We start from the raw sequence: 14648 nt of genomic DNA, 5'->3' as shown, positions 1-14648 counted from the left end.
ATGCAGGGCTGGATCCCAGGACCCTGAGATCACGATCTGAGCCGAAACCAAGAGTCAGGTGCTCAACTGACTGAGCCACCCAGGCGCCCCTGAAATCTAATGCTTTTAAAGTTTTTAAGCAGCCGAGTAGTGGTCTCTCGTGGCAACATGCTAGAATCTTGAGGGTGAATGGAAATGATTATGATGCATGGGAAATCCAAGTGGGAATGTACCTGAAGTACAGAGAGAAATCAGTCTGCAGCTACTGAAAGGGGAGAGAAACATATACACTGTTGATTACAAACAAAAGAGCCTAAGTAACAGGCTTGGAGAAATGAAGTTAAAAGGATTCCATGTAGCTCCCGAGTAGAAGTGAAAGTCCAACGTGGTCTCACTAAAATGACTTCGCAGCGGCCCCTCCCTGCAGATGACTTCGGCATCTACTATGTCCTGTGAGCCACTCTCTACTACAGCTTTCTCGAGAATTCCGGGAGGGGGCCAGGGGGCTGGCAAAGGAGTTGGGGGTACATGCCTCCTTTGGAAGGGTTCCCTCAGGTTTGACCCTGTGGAGGTCCCCCACAAGGAAGGGAAGTTACATATTTGATATCTAGGCAATAGACGCCCCTAACGAGGGACCGTGCGGGGCCTCTGATGACATCAGAAAACAAACATGAAAATGACCATCTGGTAATAGTGAACACTTTTCAAACCGGCAAAATTGCAAATGGAGGTACTGAGGTGAGGTAATGGTCTCATGGAGACCCAGTTTTAGATCCTGCACGAGGGAAGAAAAGTCATAAAGGACCAAGATGCTGGGCTGCCTTGAGCCATAGCCAAATGACAAAAGGAAGCTGTGTGTGGTCAGAGGAGGCCTCCCTGGGCGCCTGCAGCGTTCTCCTCCGCTCCGGGCTGGCCTGTGCACAGGACTCTCGAACTCCATAGCTTCCTGTTTAGGACATCCTACATCAGTCACTTAGTCAAAAATATGTTTAAGGTCCCATTTATTAACTATGTAATCTGTGCCACAGGCCTCGCATCACTTAAGCTAATCCTCCCACCATCCTATAAGGGAGCATTTTTCCTGTTTTTATAGATAAATGAGAGTTCCAGGTCATGTAACTAGGAAGCGGCAGGGTCAGGATTTAAACGAAGATCTATTCTTCACAAAGTCTATGCTCTTGCTCTCTCTCTGTACATGTGTGTGTTTCTAAGAACACGTGTGTATGTAATGTATGACATCAGAAAATGTATATCACAGGTGTATGTAATATACATACATAGTTGTGCTCTTAATAGATGTATATATGCTCTTAGCATGTGCATATGCCCTTAATATGTACACACACACTGTTAATATATGATATAGAAATCCAAATAACTCGATAGGTAGGTAGGTACGATATTCCTTCTCTCCGCATGCCACTGCACATAATATATATATCGTAGGCAAATGACTAAACCATTTAAATGTGATCTCTCCCCTGTAAAACAGGATTTAAAAACAATTATACCTACCCCATAAAACTGTTGAAAGAATTAAATGGGAAAATGCATATTAACTACTTAAGTTTGGGCCAAGCTCCTTAAATGATAGCTATTGTTATTATTAACTACTATCTATTGCAATTACTGTTACTACTAAAAATAATTAAATTATTTGTCCAAAAAAGAAATACTTTGGTATTTATTTATTTAATATTTATTTATTTTAGAGAGAGAGAGAGTGTGTGGTCAGAGGGAGAGGGAGAAGCGGACTCCCTGCTGAGTGCAGAGCCCCACATGGGGCTCAATCTCATGACCCCAAGACCGTGAACTGAGCTGAAATCAAGAGTCAGATGCTTAAGTAACTGAGCCACCCAGAGGCCCCAGTACTTTAGTACTTAGAGGGAAATTTGCATTTTTAGCCAAGCAATTCTAGGTGTCTGAAAGGCCAATATTTTCTGTCCTCTTGCCCTGGTTTCAGGAAGAAATATTTACCTCTGCTTCTTCGGCTACAGGCCCCGTTCAGAGTTCCAGAATAAGTGATGTGATTTTAAACCTCGAGTTCGAATACTTCTGTCTCTGGTCGGAAATGTATTCGACAGAAGTCTCACTGCGAACTCTCTGTGGCATGAGCTTGAGGGTGCCTTATTGTCATGGGCACATAATCTGCTCGCTCAAAATGCTTTCCTTTCTTCCCACATGGCACCAACACAGCGCAGAGTGCACAGATCACTATGATACCTGTCCCGTGAACGAGGCTGATGAGAACCAGCCCCATTTCCAGGGAGTGACGGGCCTGCGGAACTTGGGCAACACGTGCTACATGAACGCCATCTTACAGTGTCTCGGCAGCATCTCGCCGCTGGTGGAATACTTTCTCTCGGGAAAGTACATTACTGCTCTTCAAAAGTAAGACCATTTGTGTTCCCTGCCGCCCAGCCCCCACTCCCTGCTCCCCCAGGGCCAGGTGAGGGAAGGAGCCCAGTGAAGTCCCTCCTCCGGGCTAAACAAGAGCCCAGAGGCACCCCCAGAGACAATTGCTAGGGTGAGTAACAACGTGGGAAGGTCGCCTAAGAAAGGGAGATTTGTTTTTGGTCTGATGCCACATGCTTGAGTTTTTAGGTGCCTCCCTGCCATTAAATCAGCCAGAAACATTCTCTGTCCCTCTTCCAAGAGATTGCACGGAGGTCGCGACAGCTTTTGCCTATGTGATGACAGACATGTGGCTTGGAGACTCAGAATGTGTCTCACCAGAAATATTTCGGTCAGCTCTTGGCAACCTCTACCCAGCATTTACGAAAGAGACACAGCAAGATGCTCAGGAATTCTTGATTTATGTCCTGAATGAACTTCATGAAGCTCTGAAAAAGGTAAGTAGAATTAATAGCCTTTGAAATAAGACCCTTCAGCTCTATCAGCAACTTTTGTTTTTCATTCTTTGGTCTGATCTGTCAATATTGCCCCCTCTCTACCAAGCACAGGTGCAGGGGTACCGTGGGGCACACTCAAGTTAGTATTTGAATTGGTCTGTATTTACCAAATAATCATCAGAATCATGACACACATCCTAAGCCCCTCACTCTGGTGTTACTGAATTAGAATGTCTTGGGCTGTCCTTTGGGAAAGCTCACATGGTGTTGCCAGTGATCAACAGGTGTGGGAACCACTAATCTGTTCCCTTTGCAAATAACATCTGCACAGACTAGTTTTCTTAAAGTGAAAATCTCATTTTTTTAAATAAAAATATGTACCTCATGAGATAAAACATATAGAGCTTTACAACTTAAAATACATGTTTTTGGTAACTACAAACCCAAGAAAATATGAAGCTGGGTATTAAAGGACAGACCTAAATACTGCAAAGTTTCATCTTCATGCCGAACATTCCAAACCAGAGTTCTTCACCAGATCAGGACATACAACATTTAATGAAACATGAGATCACCAGTTACGAAGGGTTTTACTTTTCTTTGTAAGACTCATTGCCTTCAGCTTTGATCTGAGTCACATACTCTCCAAAGATAGCTTGGTTTTATTCAGTGTCCTTGTGCTGATGTTAGCTTACCTCATACTTCCCATCCAGGAAATGCTTTAGCAAAAGATCACAAACGATAGCCATTAATCATTCTCGTCTGTAATCCTCAGTTCCATTTTTCATTTTTACTGCTACTAAGATATTCACGGCAGCACTTTTTTTTTTTAGCCAAAGGGTAGGGTGGTGGTCAGTAAAATCACTTAGGTCCTCATCTGCAGCCAATCTGAAATAAATAGGTTTCTCATTCCCAAGACCAAAGTTGGAATTAGGGGCATCAGAGGACTATCAGGTGGAAGACCTTGGCGGCAGAGCCTGATGAAAGCAGCAAGACAAAGGGGAGCAGAGTGCACAGCTCCAAAGCGGAGCTGGCTGGGGGCTAATATGTCTTCCAAATGTCCAGTCTAGTGAGGCCATTCAAGCACCGAGAAGTCAGCCTGCACCCCCAGAAATGGTACCCCTCAACATGAGCTAGATTCAAACCACGCTGCAAGGCTAACTTGGGCTGCCTTAAGAATTTAAGATTTGCTCTTTTAAAAAAAGTGTTTTCTAACAATAAAAGCAGAAGAGGCTAAATCTGAAGGGACTGGAGGGAGGACAGATTTCTTCATTTTATTCCTCCATCAGTTTGCATGACTGAAAGCTAGTTCAAATGCTTACCCACCCTCTTCCCAGGAGGAACTTCCTCTAGGACCCCACATCACGTTATCACAGGCTGCTGGCTTCTGGGGCACGGACATGTGTTGTCACAGGGTTAGCATGTCATCTTTCCTCAGCTTCACTTAAGGAGGAAAATAACTGAGTGATCAGAAATCAAACTTAATATATACCTTTTTTTAAAAGATTTATTTATTTAGAGAGAGAGCATGAGGGGGGAGGGGCAGAGGGAGAGAATCTCAAGCAGACTCCCTACTGAGCGCAGAGCCCCATGCAGAGCCTACCATGGAACCTCGCTGGGGCTCCACGCCGGGCTGGATCTCACGACGGTGAGATCATGACCTGAGCTGAAAGCAAGAGTTGGACGCTGGCCCGACTGAGCCACCCAAGCACCCCACCTAATACGTACTCTTAAGAAGACCTTATTCTATGCATTGTTGAATCCAAAACTAACTGGTTTCTGGTAGCAATGTATCATTCTAATAGAAAAAAAATCAAGTCATCCTATTAAAAGCTTTTTTTGATAACCAGGAGTTGATTCGGGGCTAATTTGTTCCTTTGATTCAGTACCATCGAAGAAGATCATACGAGAAAGGGTCTATTCCAAGATGCTGCAGGAAGGTGATGGCCAGTGAGTCCTCCATCATCACGCAACTGTTTGAAGGGCAGCTCAACTACAGCATCATGTGTTTGAAGTGTGAGAGCTGCACCTACAAGAACGAAGTCTTCACCGTCCTCTCTCTCCCCATTCCATCTGAATACGAGTGCTCTCTTCAGGTAGCGATCCTTGCTCCTGGATACCACTTCTCAGGTTTCCTACATTGCCTATCATGAAGGTGCTGCTTTGTCACTGGAAGCCCATGATGACAACATTTTATAGAAAAGCGACATACAGCCAAAAGTGACTGTGAATTCGGTTGTATTTCTAAATGTACTCATTAAAAGAGCCTCAGTGTAAAACTGAAATGACCTGTGGGCTTTATTCATTCTACCGAGATGGCTTGGTGCGTATTGAGAATTTACCTCTTGAATTTTCTTCACCATCTGTAAATCGGGGTGGCTGTAGAAGACGGGACAGCTAGAAGGCAGGGAGCAATAAGTTCCCTTGCAGAGTACCCATTTATATTTTCTACCTAAATTATGAAAGCACAGCTGCAAAAAGTTTTCACATGCCAGAATTGGAGAACGGAATCCTACTACTTATTTAGAAGTGGGCTTTGTTCTCAGATTAAATTGCTAAAGATGACGGGAAACAAATTCCCAAGACTCTGAGGTGCTGGCATGTACCGAACACAGGATCTGTGCTCACCTTCCTCTTCAGGCTGGCGGTTTGCCGAGCCGGGGGGCCTGGCCACACTCACGGTGGCTTCTGTGCACAGAATCAAATTCTGTCTGTCCTGCTGTCTTTATTATGGGTCACCCCCAGACACCGCACATGGTCATTTTTCAGTCTCTGGATCGCTTCTGTGATGAGAGGAGTAACAAAACAGTTGCCTGACTTGGTTAGTGGAAACGGCACAGTCAGTATTATTCTGAAATAAACCACAAAGGTTAAAATGCTGATCCAGAGACTGGAAGTGAGATGGGCACTTGGATCCATTTCAGTAACTGAGTGAAAAAGAAGCCCCTCCTTCGTCAGGTAGATTTTACACCTGTCTAGGCAACAGCTTGTGACGCTGGGACCTCCTGCATATGTTGACTTTGAGGAAAGCACTGAGGATCACATTTCCACAGCTGTTGCAAAGTTCTACTGTAAACAGAGCCCAGGCTGCACTTGATCCAATGTAGTCACCAAATGCGGTTTTCCTCCATAGGACTGTCTCCAGTGGTTTTTTCAACAAGACACACTGACCTGGAATAACCAAATTCACTGTTCCTTCTGTGAAACCAAGCAAGAAACAGCTGTAAGGGCCAGTATTTCCAAAGCACCAAAAATAATGATCTTTCACTTAAAAAGGTATGGATTTTGACGTTTTGTGAGATTTTTTTTTTGAATTGCTTTATCAAGATATAATTCACATACCATGCAATTGACCCATTTAAGTTGTACAATTCAGGGGCGTCTGGGTGGTTCAGTCGGTTAAGCGTCTGTTGGTTTTGGCTCAGGTCGGGATCTCAGGATTTTGGGATCGAGACCCGTTGTCAGGGCCAAGCTCTGGAGTCTGCTTGAGATGCTCTCTCCCTCTGCCCCTCCTGCTCATGCATGTTCTCTCTCTCTAAAATAAATAAATAAAGTGTATAATTCAATGGTATTCAGTATATTACATTAATTTTTAATCTGTGATAAAATGTATGTAACATAAAATCTGCCATTTTAACTTTTTTTATTGAACTCTAAGAGTGTTATATTACTTTCAGGTGTACAATATAGTGATTCAGCAATTCTATAATTACTCAGTGTTCATCACGATAAGTGTACTCCTAATCCCCATCACCCGTTTCACCCATCCCCACCCCCCACCCCCGGTAACCATTAGTTTTGTATTTGAGTCTGTTTTTTTTGTTTTTTTTTCCTTTGGTCATTTGTTTTGTTTCTTAAATTCCACATAGGGGGGAAATTATATGGTATTTGTCTTTCTCTGACTGATTTCACTTGGCATTATACCCTTTAGATCCATCGTGTTGTTGCAAATGGCAAAATTTTGTTCTTTTTTATGGTTGAGTAGTATTCCATTGTATATATATACACGTCTTTATCCATTCATCTACTGATAGACACTAAGGTTGCTTCCATATCTTGGCTATTGGAAATAATGCTGCAGTAAATATAGGGGTACATATATCTTTTCAAATTAATGTTTTTGTTTTCTTTGGGTAAATACCCAGTAGAGGAATTACTGGTTCATATGGTAGTTCTATTTTTAATTTTTTGAGGAACCTCCATACTGTTTTCCCCAGTGGCTGCACCAGTTTGCATTTCCACCAATAGCATATGAGGGTTTCTTTTTCTCCACATCCTCACCAACACTTGTTATTTCTTATATTTTTTTATTTTAACCATTGTGGCAGATGTGAGGTGATATCTTACTGGGGTTTTGATTTGCATTTCTCTGATGATGAGTGATGTTGAGCACCTTTTCATGTGTCTGTTGGCCATCTGGATGTCTTCTTTGGAGAAATGTTTCTTCAGGTCCTCTGCCCTTTTTTAATGGGATTGTTTTGTTTTGTAAACAAAACAAGTTTACTTAGGTTAAGTAAACTCTACCCTGAGACCAAGACTCCCATGCTCTACTGACTGAGCCAGCCAGAGTCCCTGGATTATTTGTTTTTTTGGGTGAGTTGTATACGCTCTTTATATATTTTGGATACTAATCCTGTATTGGATAAATTACTTGCAAATATCTTCTCCCCATCAGTAGTTGGCTTTTTTTTTTGTTTTCAAAGCCAAATATTGTGTGGACTCATCTTCCCAGTGCAGGCCCCTGTGTCTGGGGAGCCTGGTGTGGAGGGTGCTCCTCTGCGTTTGTGTATGTGGCGTCCCTCCCATGTGTGGTTAGTCTCCTGGAAAGTTCGGTTCCCTGCTGGGACTCCACCCCTCTTACCCTTTTCCCTGTGGCCTCCTCTCTACAGTTAACTGTGGAAAGTCTAGAATGCCAGGCTTTGGGTCATTTTCTGAGTTAGTTGCTCTGATGTGGCTGTTATCTAGGTGTGTGTCCAGGGAATGACATGATCTTTGGATCCTCCTATTCCGCTACCTTCCCAACAATCTTGGCATTTTAACGTTTTTGGTGGTCACCTTACAGTTTGGTAGTTAAAAGTCTAATGTGGGTTTCCACAAGGCTAAAATCAAAGTGTCTGTAGGGCTGCATTCCTTTCTAGAGAAGAATCTGATGCCTTCCCTTTCCAGCTTCTAGAGGCTTCCCAAGTTCTTTGTGTCGTGACCCCTTTCTACCATTTTCAACCCCCAACCATTTTAAGTGTTTAATTCATTGGCATTCATTACATTCACAATGTTGTGTGACAATCACTTCTTTTTTTTTTTTTATTAAAGAGTTTTTTTTTTTTAAGATTTTATTTATTTATTTGAGAGAGAGAATGAGAGAGAGCAAGCACATGAGAGGGGGGAGGGTCAGAGGGAGAAGCAGACTCCCCGCTGAGCAGGGAGCCCGATGCGGGACTCAATCCAGGGACCCCAGGATCATGACCCGAGCCGAAGGCAGTCGCTTAACCAACTGAGCCACCCAGGCGCCCCTGACAATCACTTCTAAAACTTTTTCATTGCTCCAAAGAAAAAGTCTGCAACCATTAAGCCATAATTCCTCGGGGATTCCTCCTCCCCCCGCAGCCCCTGATAATCTCTAATCTACTTTCTGTGTCTATAAACTTGCCTATTCTAGGTGCTTCGTGTACATGGAATCATACGATGTTTGTCCTTTTTACTGGCCCATTTCACTTAGAATATGTTTTCAAGGTTCATCCATGTTTGATGTGTACTGGAAGTTCATTTCTTCTTATGAACTGAGTAATATTCCATTGTGTCTATATCATATTTTGCTTTTTTATTGGTCCATTGATGGACATTTGGCACTTCCTTCGAGGGCTCTTTAAAAAATAAATTCCCTGGCCCCACCCTTGGGAATTCTGATTCCACGGGTTTGAGGTGAATTCTAAGCATCATGATTTTAATTTTTTAATACCCCATTTTTATTTTATTTTATTTTATTTTTATTATTTTTTTAATGTGGTCTTTTAAAAAAAGATTTTTATTTATTTATTTGAGAGAGAGAGAGTGAGTGAGAGAGAGAGAGAGAACAGGAGCAGGGGAAGAGGGAGAAGGAGAAGAAGACTCCCACTGAGCAGGGAGTCCGATGTGGGACTTGATCCCAGTACCCTGAGATCATGACCTGAGCTGAAGGCAAGATGCTTAACTGACTGAGCCACCCAGGCGCCCCCCCCCATTTTTATTTTAAAAAACCTTCAAATCTACAGAAAAATTGAAAGGATATATAATAAATATCCATATGCCATAGAATCTTCATTAGTATTGGTGACACTTTGCCACATTTCCTTTCCCTCTGTCTGTCTCTCTCCACCTCCCTCCCTCCTTTCCTTCATCCCTTCCATTTTATTAGCTGAGCATCTGAAGTAAGAAGCAAACACCATGGCATTTCATGCTTAAATACTTCAGCAAAGGGGCACCTGGGTGGCTCAGTCAGTTAAGCAGCTGCGTTGGGTCAGGTCATGATCCCAGGGTCCTGGGATCGAGCCCCACATTGGGCTCCTTGCTCTGCAGGGAGCCTGCTTCTCCCTCTCCCCCTGCCTGCCACTCTGCCTACTTGTGCTCTCTCTCTATCTCTTTGTCAAATAAATAAATAAAATCTTTAAAATAAAGAAATACATACATACATACACACATACTTCAGCATGTATCACCTGAGTACAAGGACATTCTTCTACATAATCACAACACCATTATCATGCTCTAGAAATTTAATAATTTCCCATCACCTAAGATCCAGTCCATGTCTAAATTCCCTCATCTTAAAAATGCCTTTCATAACTTCTAATCCAGTATCCATTTGAGGGTCATACGCTGCATATCCTGTCTCTTTTGTCTCTTAATCTAGAACAATCCTTCCCCATTTTTATATATTTAAACATTTTTTTTCTCATACTAACACTTGGGGGGTCCATGAACATTTATTTATTTATTTGTTTGTTTGTTTGTTTATTTATTTATTTAGAGGGGTAGAGGCAGAGGGAAAGGGAGAGAGAGAGAGCATCTTAAGCAGATTCCACATCCAGCTCAGAGTGCAACGTGGGGCTCAATCTCCCAACCCTGAGATCATGACCTGTGCCAAAACCATGAGTTAGAAGCTTAAGTGACTGAGCCACCCAGGTGCCACCATAATTCATTTTTTAAAAAGCTCCAGGGTCATTCTCATATGAGTTCAGATTTGGGAACTGCTGATCTATATAGCAAATAGAGAATGTGACAAGATTTTCAGAGAATTTTATCCTATTAAAGATATATTAAAACCTCAGAGCTGGGAAACAGGACACTGCCGAGACAACATGTGCTAAAATCAAGATAAGGAAAAGCTGAGTCAATCAATGTGATTTCTACTCCCTGATGCCAAGCCTGGCTTTGTCTCCATCTTCTCTCACAGGATTGACTCTGTACCATCTCACCCCCTGACCCACACCCCTGGCACACCCAGTCTCATTTCGGGTGATGTTTGTGGATGTGCATATTATAAATACATAGATAAGAAAAAAATTATGTACAGGTCTGTGCCAAATTCTTTCCAAGAAGTTACTTTTAACTGTAGTTGGAATTTACCAAGGTATGTAGACTTCATTCACGAGTGGTTTACAAACTTACTTTATATTTCGCACATTTATTCTCTCTCCAGATTTGACATTCTGGGTACAATGAAAAGGAAATTGAGAACAGATATTCATTACCCACTCATTAACTTGGACCTTACTCCTTACATTTGTCCAGTTTTTCGGAAACACCCTAAATATAACCTCTGTGCAGTGGTGGTGAGTAAAATACTATTTAAAATAGCACAAATTTAAAGAAAACTGTAGCATTATCTACTTGAATGCCTACTCTCATCTTTCCCTCACTTCTCCTATATTCTTTTTAAGGCAAAATATAGAGCTGGAACTTTCTGTGTTGACTTCAAACGGTAGAATAATGGAAAAATAAAATGTCCTGTCCCTGGACTCCTCACTTTCCCTCCACTCATTGGTTATTTCAGATCTGGGGGCATTTGCAAATTAGGCTATGGGGGCAGCAGAAGTTAGTATCGATAGCTTTATGTTGAATATTCATGAGCCACTCTATGGCCAAAGCCCCCTGACACTCCACATGGAATAGTCCCAGAGGAGTCACTGCCTGTGTGCATCTAGTCCTAAGGAAACTCTGTGGGGGTTCCCTTTGGTTCTAAGTCAACCATCATTATTGAGGATTCCCTGAAGGAAAGAAAGCATGGAGTATAATTCAGACCAAATCACTCAGAACTCCCCACAATGTCAAACAGCCCCAAGCATGAAGCCGTTCTCCGGGTTTCCATTCTGGATCATGGTGTTAACAGTCTTTAGAACCTGGAGGTCCAGCGGGGCGCACAGCAGATGGGAGGGCTCCCACCAGAGCCCATATGCTTCGCCAGGATCCTCTGCCTATTCAGCTTGTTGAATTAATACATTATAAAATGTTAGTCCCACCCTTTAACCTCTTTCACATCTCAACCATACCTTCAAACTTTAAAAATTGATCCTCCTTTATTTTTCCTTCCTACTTCAAGCCTTGACATTCCCCTTCTTTCTCATTTATCCTGCCCTCACAGGAGCTTTTCCTTCTCTCACTTCCCTACTGGAGATCTAAAGTGACATCCTCCTCTCTATCACATCAAATTTAGACTCTACTGTGGATTCCAAAATGACACAGGAACCGCCTCCCCTGTATTTCACTGTTTACATTTCTCATTATGTGTTTCTTCTTTAAGAAAATCCAAAAGACAGAAAGCTGAATTTGTTTTAAAAAAAAAAAGTATGGGGGCGCCTGGGTGGCTCAGTCGTTAAGCGTCTGCCTTCGGCTCAGGTCATGATCCCAGGGTCCTGGGATCGAGCCCCGCATGGGGCTCCCTGCTCAGCCAGGAGCCTGCTTCTCTCCCGCTCCCCCTGCTTGTGTTCCCACTGTAGCTGTCTCTCTCTCTGTGTCAAATAAATAAATAAATCTTTAAAAAAAAAAAGTATGTAATTACCTACATTAAGGGAAGATAAACATTTGTATAGAGTCACCCCAAGCCTCCTATAAATTTGTAATCCTGGGATGCCTGGGTGGCTCAGTCGGTTAAGCGACTGCCTTCGGCTCAGGTCATGATCCCAGGGTCCTGGGATCGAGTCCCGCATCGGGCTCCCTGCTCGGCGGGAAGCCTGCTTCTCCTGCTCCCACTCCCCCTGCTCGTGTTCCCTTTCTCGCTGTGTCTCTCTCTGTCAAATAAATAAATAAAATCTTAAAAAAAAAAAATTTGTAATCCTTTTAGTGTTTAAATTATTATCAGCTAATTGAGGGGCCAAAAGTTGGTTTTGAAAGAGAAATAAATTTAGAATTTAGAATCAACTGTCAGTTGATGATGGACTGGCAATAAGAACTAAGCATCTTTGAAGCTATGATGTCCGGCCACAGGGAAAAGCCTTGAGTTCTGCTCCTCAAGCTGTAGTCGGCAGGAGCCCTGGCACCACCTCTCCGAAGTAAAGATTTTCAGGCTCCCCCCGAGGCTTACTGACTCAGAACATGGATTTTAGCAAGATCTCCACGTGATCCGAATGCATATTGGAGTTTGAGAAGTGTGCTAGACCCCAAACCGATATATTCCCAGCCTTTGCAGGAGCCCTTGAAGAAGAGCTTAGTGCTTTACAAGGCGGGCTCTTTACCTGCCAGGTTTGTTTGATTTATTTTACAAACGTATAGGGCTTGCTATGTACCGGGCACCGTTCTAAGCACTTTGCAAAGAATCATTTAATCCTTATATAGCCCTGTGAGGTAAGCACTATTATTATCCCCATTTTACAGGCTGGAGAACAGCACAGAGGGGTTCAATAATCTGCCTCAATCATATCGCCTACAAAGGGCAGAGCCAAGGTCTGAAGCGAGGCATGCTGACCCCCCAGACAGTCCCATTCTCATTACTCCATTATGCTGCCTCTAATAGTTAATATATATCTGCCTTCCTCCTGTAATTTCTTCTGTTTGTCCTAATTCTGTGCTTTGTAGTAATAACAGTAATAACATAGAGTTACAACAATATATAGTATAATAACAAACAGATAACAGTATGTATGTGGCTTTACAGTTAAATACTTGTACATACATGTTAGCAAAATGAAACACATTCTTTTTTTTTTTCTTATACATGATGTTCCTTCAAATATTTGAAAGTAGCAAACATATGCTAACAGTATTTACTTCCTTCAACCCTCTTCAAGTGATTGGTTTTTAGAAAGACTTTTTAGGGATGCCTGGGTGGCTTAGTCAGTTGGGCATCTGCCTTCGGCTTGGGTCATGATCCCCAGGTCCTGGGATCAAGCCATCTAAGGGCTCCCTGCTCGGCGGGGAGTCTGCTTCTCCCTCTCCCTCTGCCTGCCACTCTGCCTACTTGTGCTCTCTCTCTCTTTCTGTCAAATAAATAAATAAAATCTTAAAAAAAAAAAATTAAAAAAAGACTTTAAAATTTTGAAATATTTCAGGAACAGAAAACACAGTAAGTATTCACATTACCCTCCACCAATGTTAAGAATAAAATATCCTAGGGGCGCCTGGGTGGCTCAGTTGGTTAAACGACTGCCTTCGGCTCAGGTCATGATCCTGGAGTCCCGGGATCGAGTCCCGCATCGGGCTCCCCGCTCAGCGGGGAGCCTGCTTCTCCCTCTGACCCTACCCCCTCTCATGCTCTCTGTCTCTCATTCTCTCTCTCTCAAATAAATAAATAAAATCTTAAAAAAAAAAAAGAATAAAATATCCTAGATAAAATTGTGTGTATGTTTAATGATCCCACTGCCCTCCACTCCCTGTTGTAACCACTGTTCTGAATTTGGGGTGTATTATTTCTATGCACTCTTTCATACTTTGTGACGCATGTATGTGTCTGTACATGCTATGTAGGATTGTTTTGCATGTTTTATACATATGGTATCATACTGGACATATTCTTCTGTGACTTTTTTCCCCTCATGTTATTTTTATATTCATCCACATGATACATTAGCTTTAGTACAGTCATTGTAACCGCTTTTAGTAATCCATTGTATCTATTTATTGTTTCTCCTGTTGCTGGGCACTTAGGTGTTGCCAGTATTTTGCTTTTACGGTTTTATAGAATGCATTGCCATATGCTGACACATGAAACTTTGTTTATATATAGATATCTGTGTGTATGTGTGTATGTTTTCCCAGATGACATTTTAAGGATATCTTACCTAAATCTTTCCTTTAATTTATTAACATAGCAAATGACATTGATTTTCTACCTGAGTTTTTTTTTTTTTGGCTAAAAGTGTTTTTACATTTTTGTATTTATTTTCGCAATTGAGAAACTAATCTAACTTTCTCATACTGTTTTTTTGTTTTTGTTTTGGGCCTTATTCTAGCCTCATAAAAGGCATTGGCCATTCTATTCTGTTCGGCACAGTTTGTATAAGATACTAATAATTTGTTTCTTTTCTTTTTTTTTTTTAAATATTTATTCATGAGAGACAGAGAGAGAGGCAGGGGCAGAGGGAGAAGCAGGCTCCCTGCTCCGCAGGGAGCCCTATGCGGGGCTTGATCCCAGGGTCCTGGGATCATGACCTGAGCTGAAGGCAGACGCTGAACTGACTGAGCCACCCAGGTGCCCCTATTTCTTCATTTTTTTAAAAAAGTAAACTTTTTATTGAAGTAAAACATACATACGTAGAAAAAGCCATATCACAAATGTAAAACTCAATGAATTTTCAAAAAGTGGACTGGCCCATGGAACCAGAATACAGTTCAAGTAGGCCATCACTA

The 14648-nt window shown here is 42.2% G+C and overlaps 1 protein-coding gene across 1 annotated transcript in view; it reads left to right on the top strand.

Moving 5' to 3' along the window:
* Nucleotides 1-378: 378 nt before the first annotated feature.
* The window catches only part of USP50 (ubiquitin specific peptidase 50), a 33923-nt gene continuing 19653 nt past the window's right edge, over nt 379-14648 (top strand). Inside the window, exons 1-6 of the mRNA XM_021694008.2 lie at nt 379-431; nt 2176-2370; nt 2636-2831; nt 4718-4927; nt 5965-6107; nt 10507-10639. Coding sequence (XP_021549683.1) covers nt 379-431; nt 2176-2370; nt 2636-2831; nt 4718-4927; nt 5965-6107; nt 10507-10639 — 930 coding nt within the window. The remainder of the gene's footprint in view (nt 432-2175; nt 2371-2635; nt 2832-4717; nt 4928-5964; nt 6108-10506; nt 10640-14648) is intronic.

This window comes from Neomonachus schauinslandi, chromosome 9 (genome assembly GCF_002201575.2).
Source record: "Neomonachus schauinslandi chromosome 9, ASM220157v2, whole genome shotgun sequence".
NCBI lineage: Eukaryota > Metazoa > Chordata > Mammalia > Carnivora > Phocidae > Neomonachus > Neomonachus schauinslandi.
The sequence above is the reverse complement of the archived record's forward strand: the minus strand, read 5'-3'. Positions and strand labels throughout refer to the sequence as shown.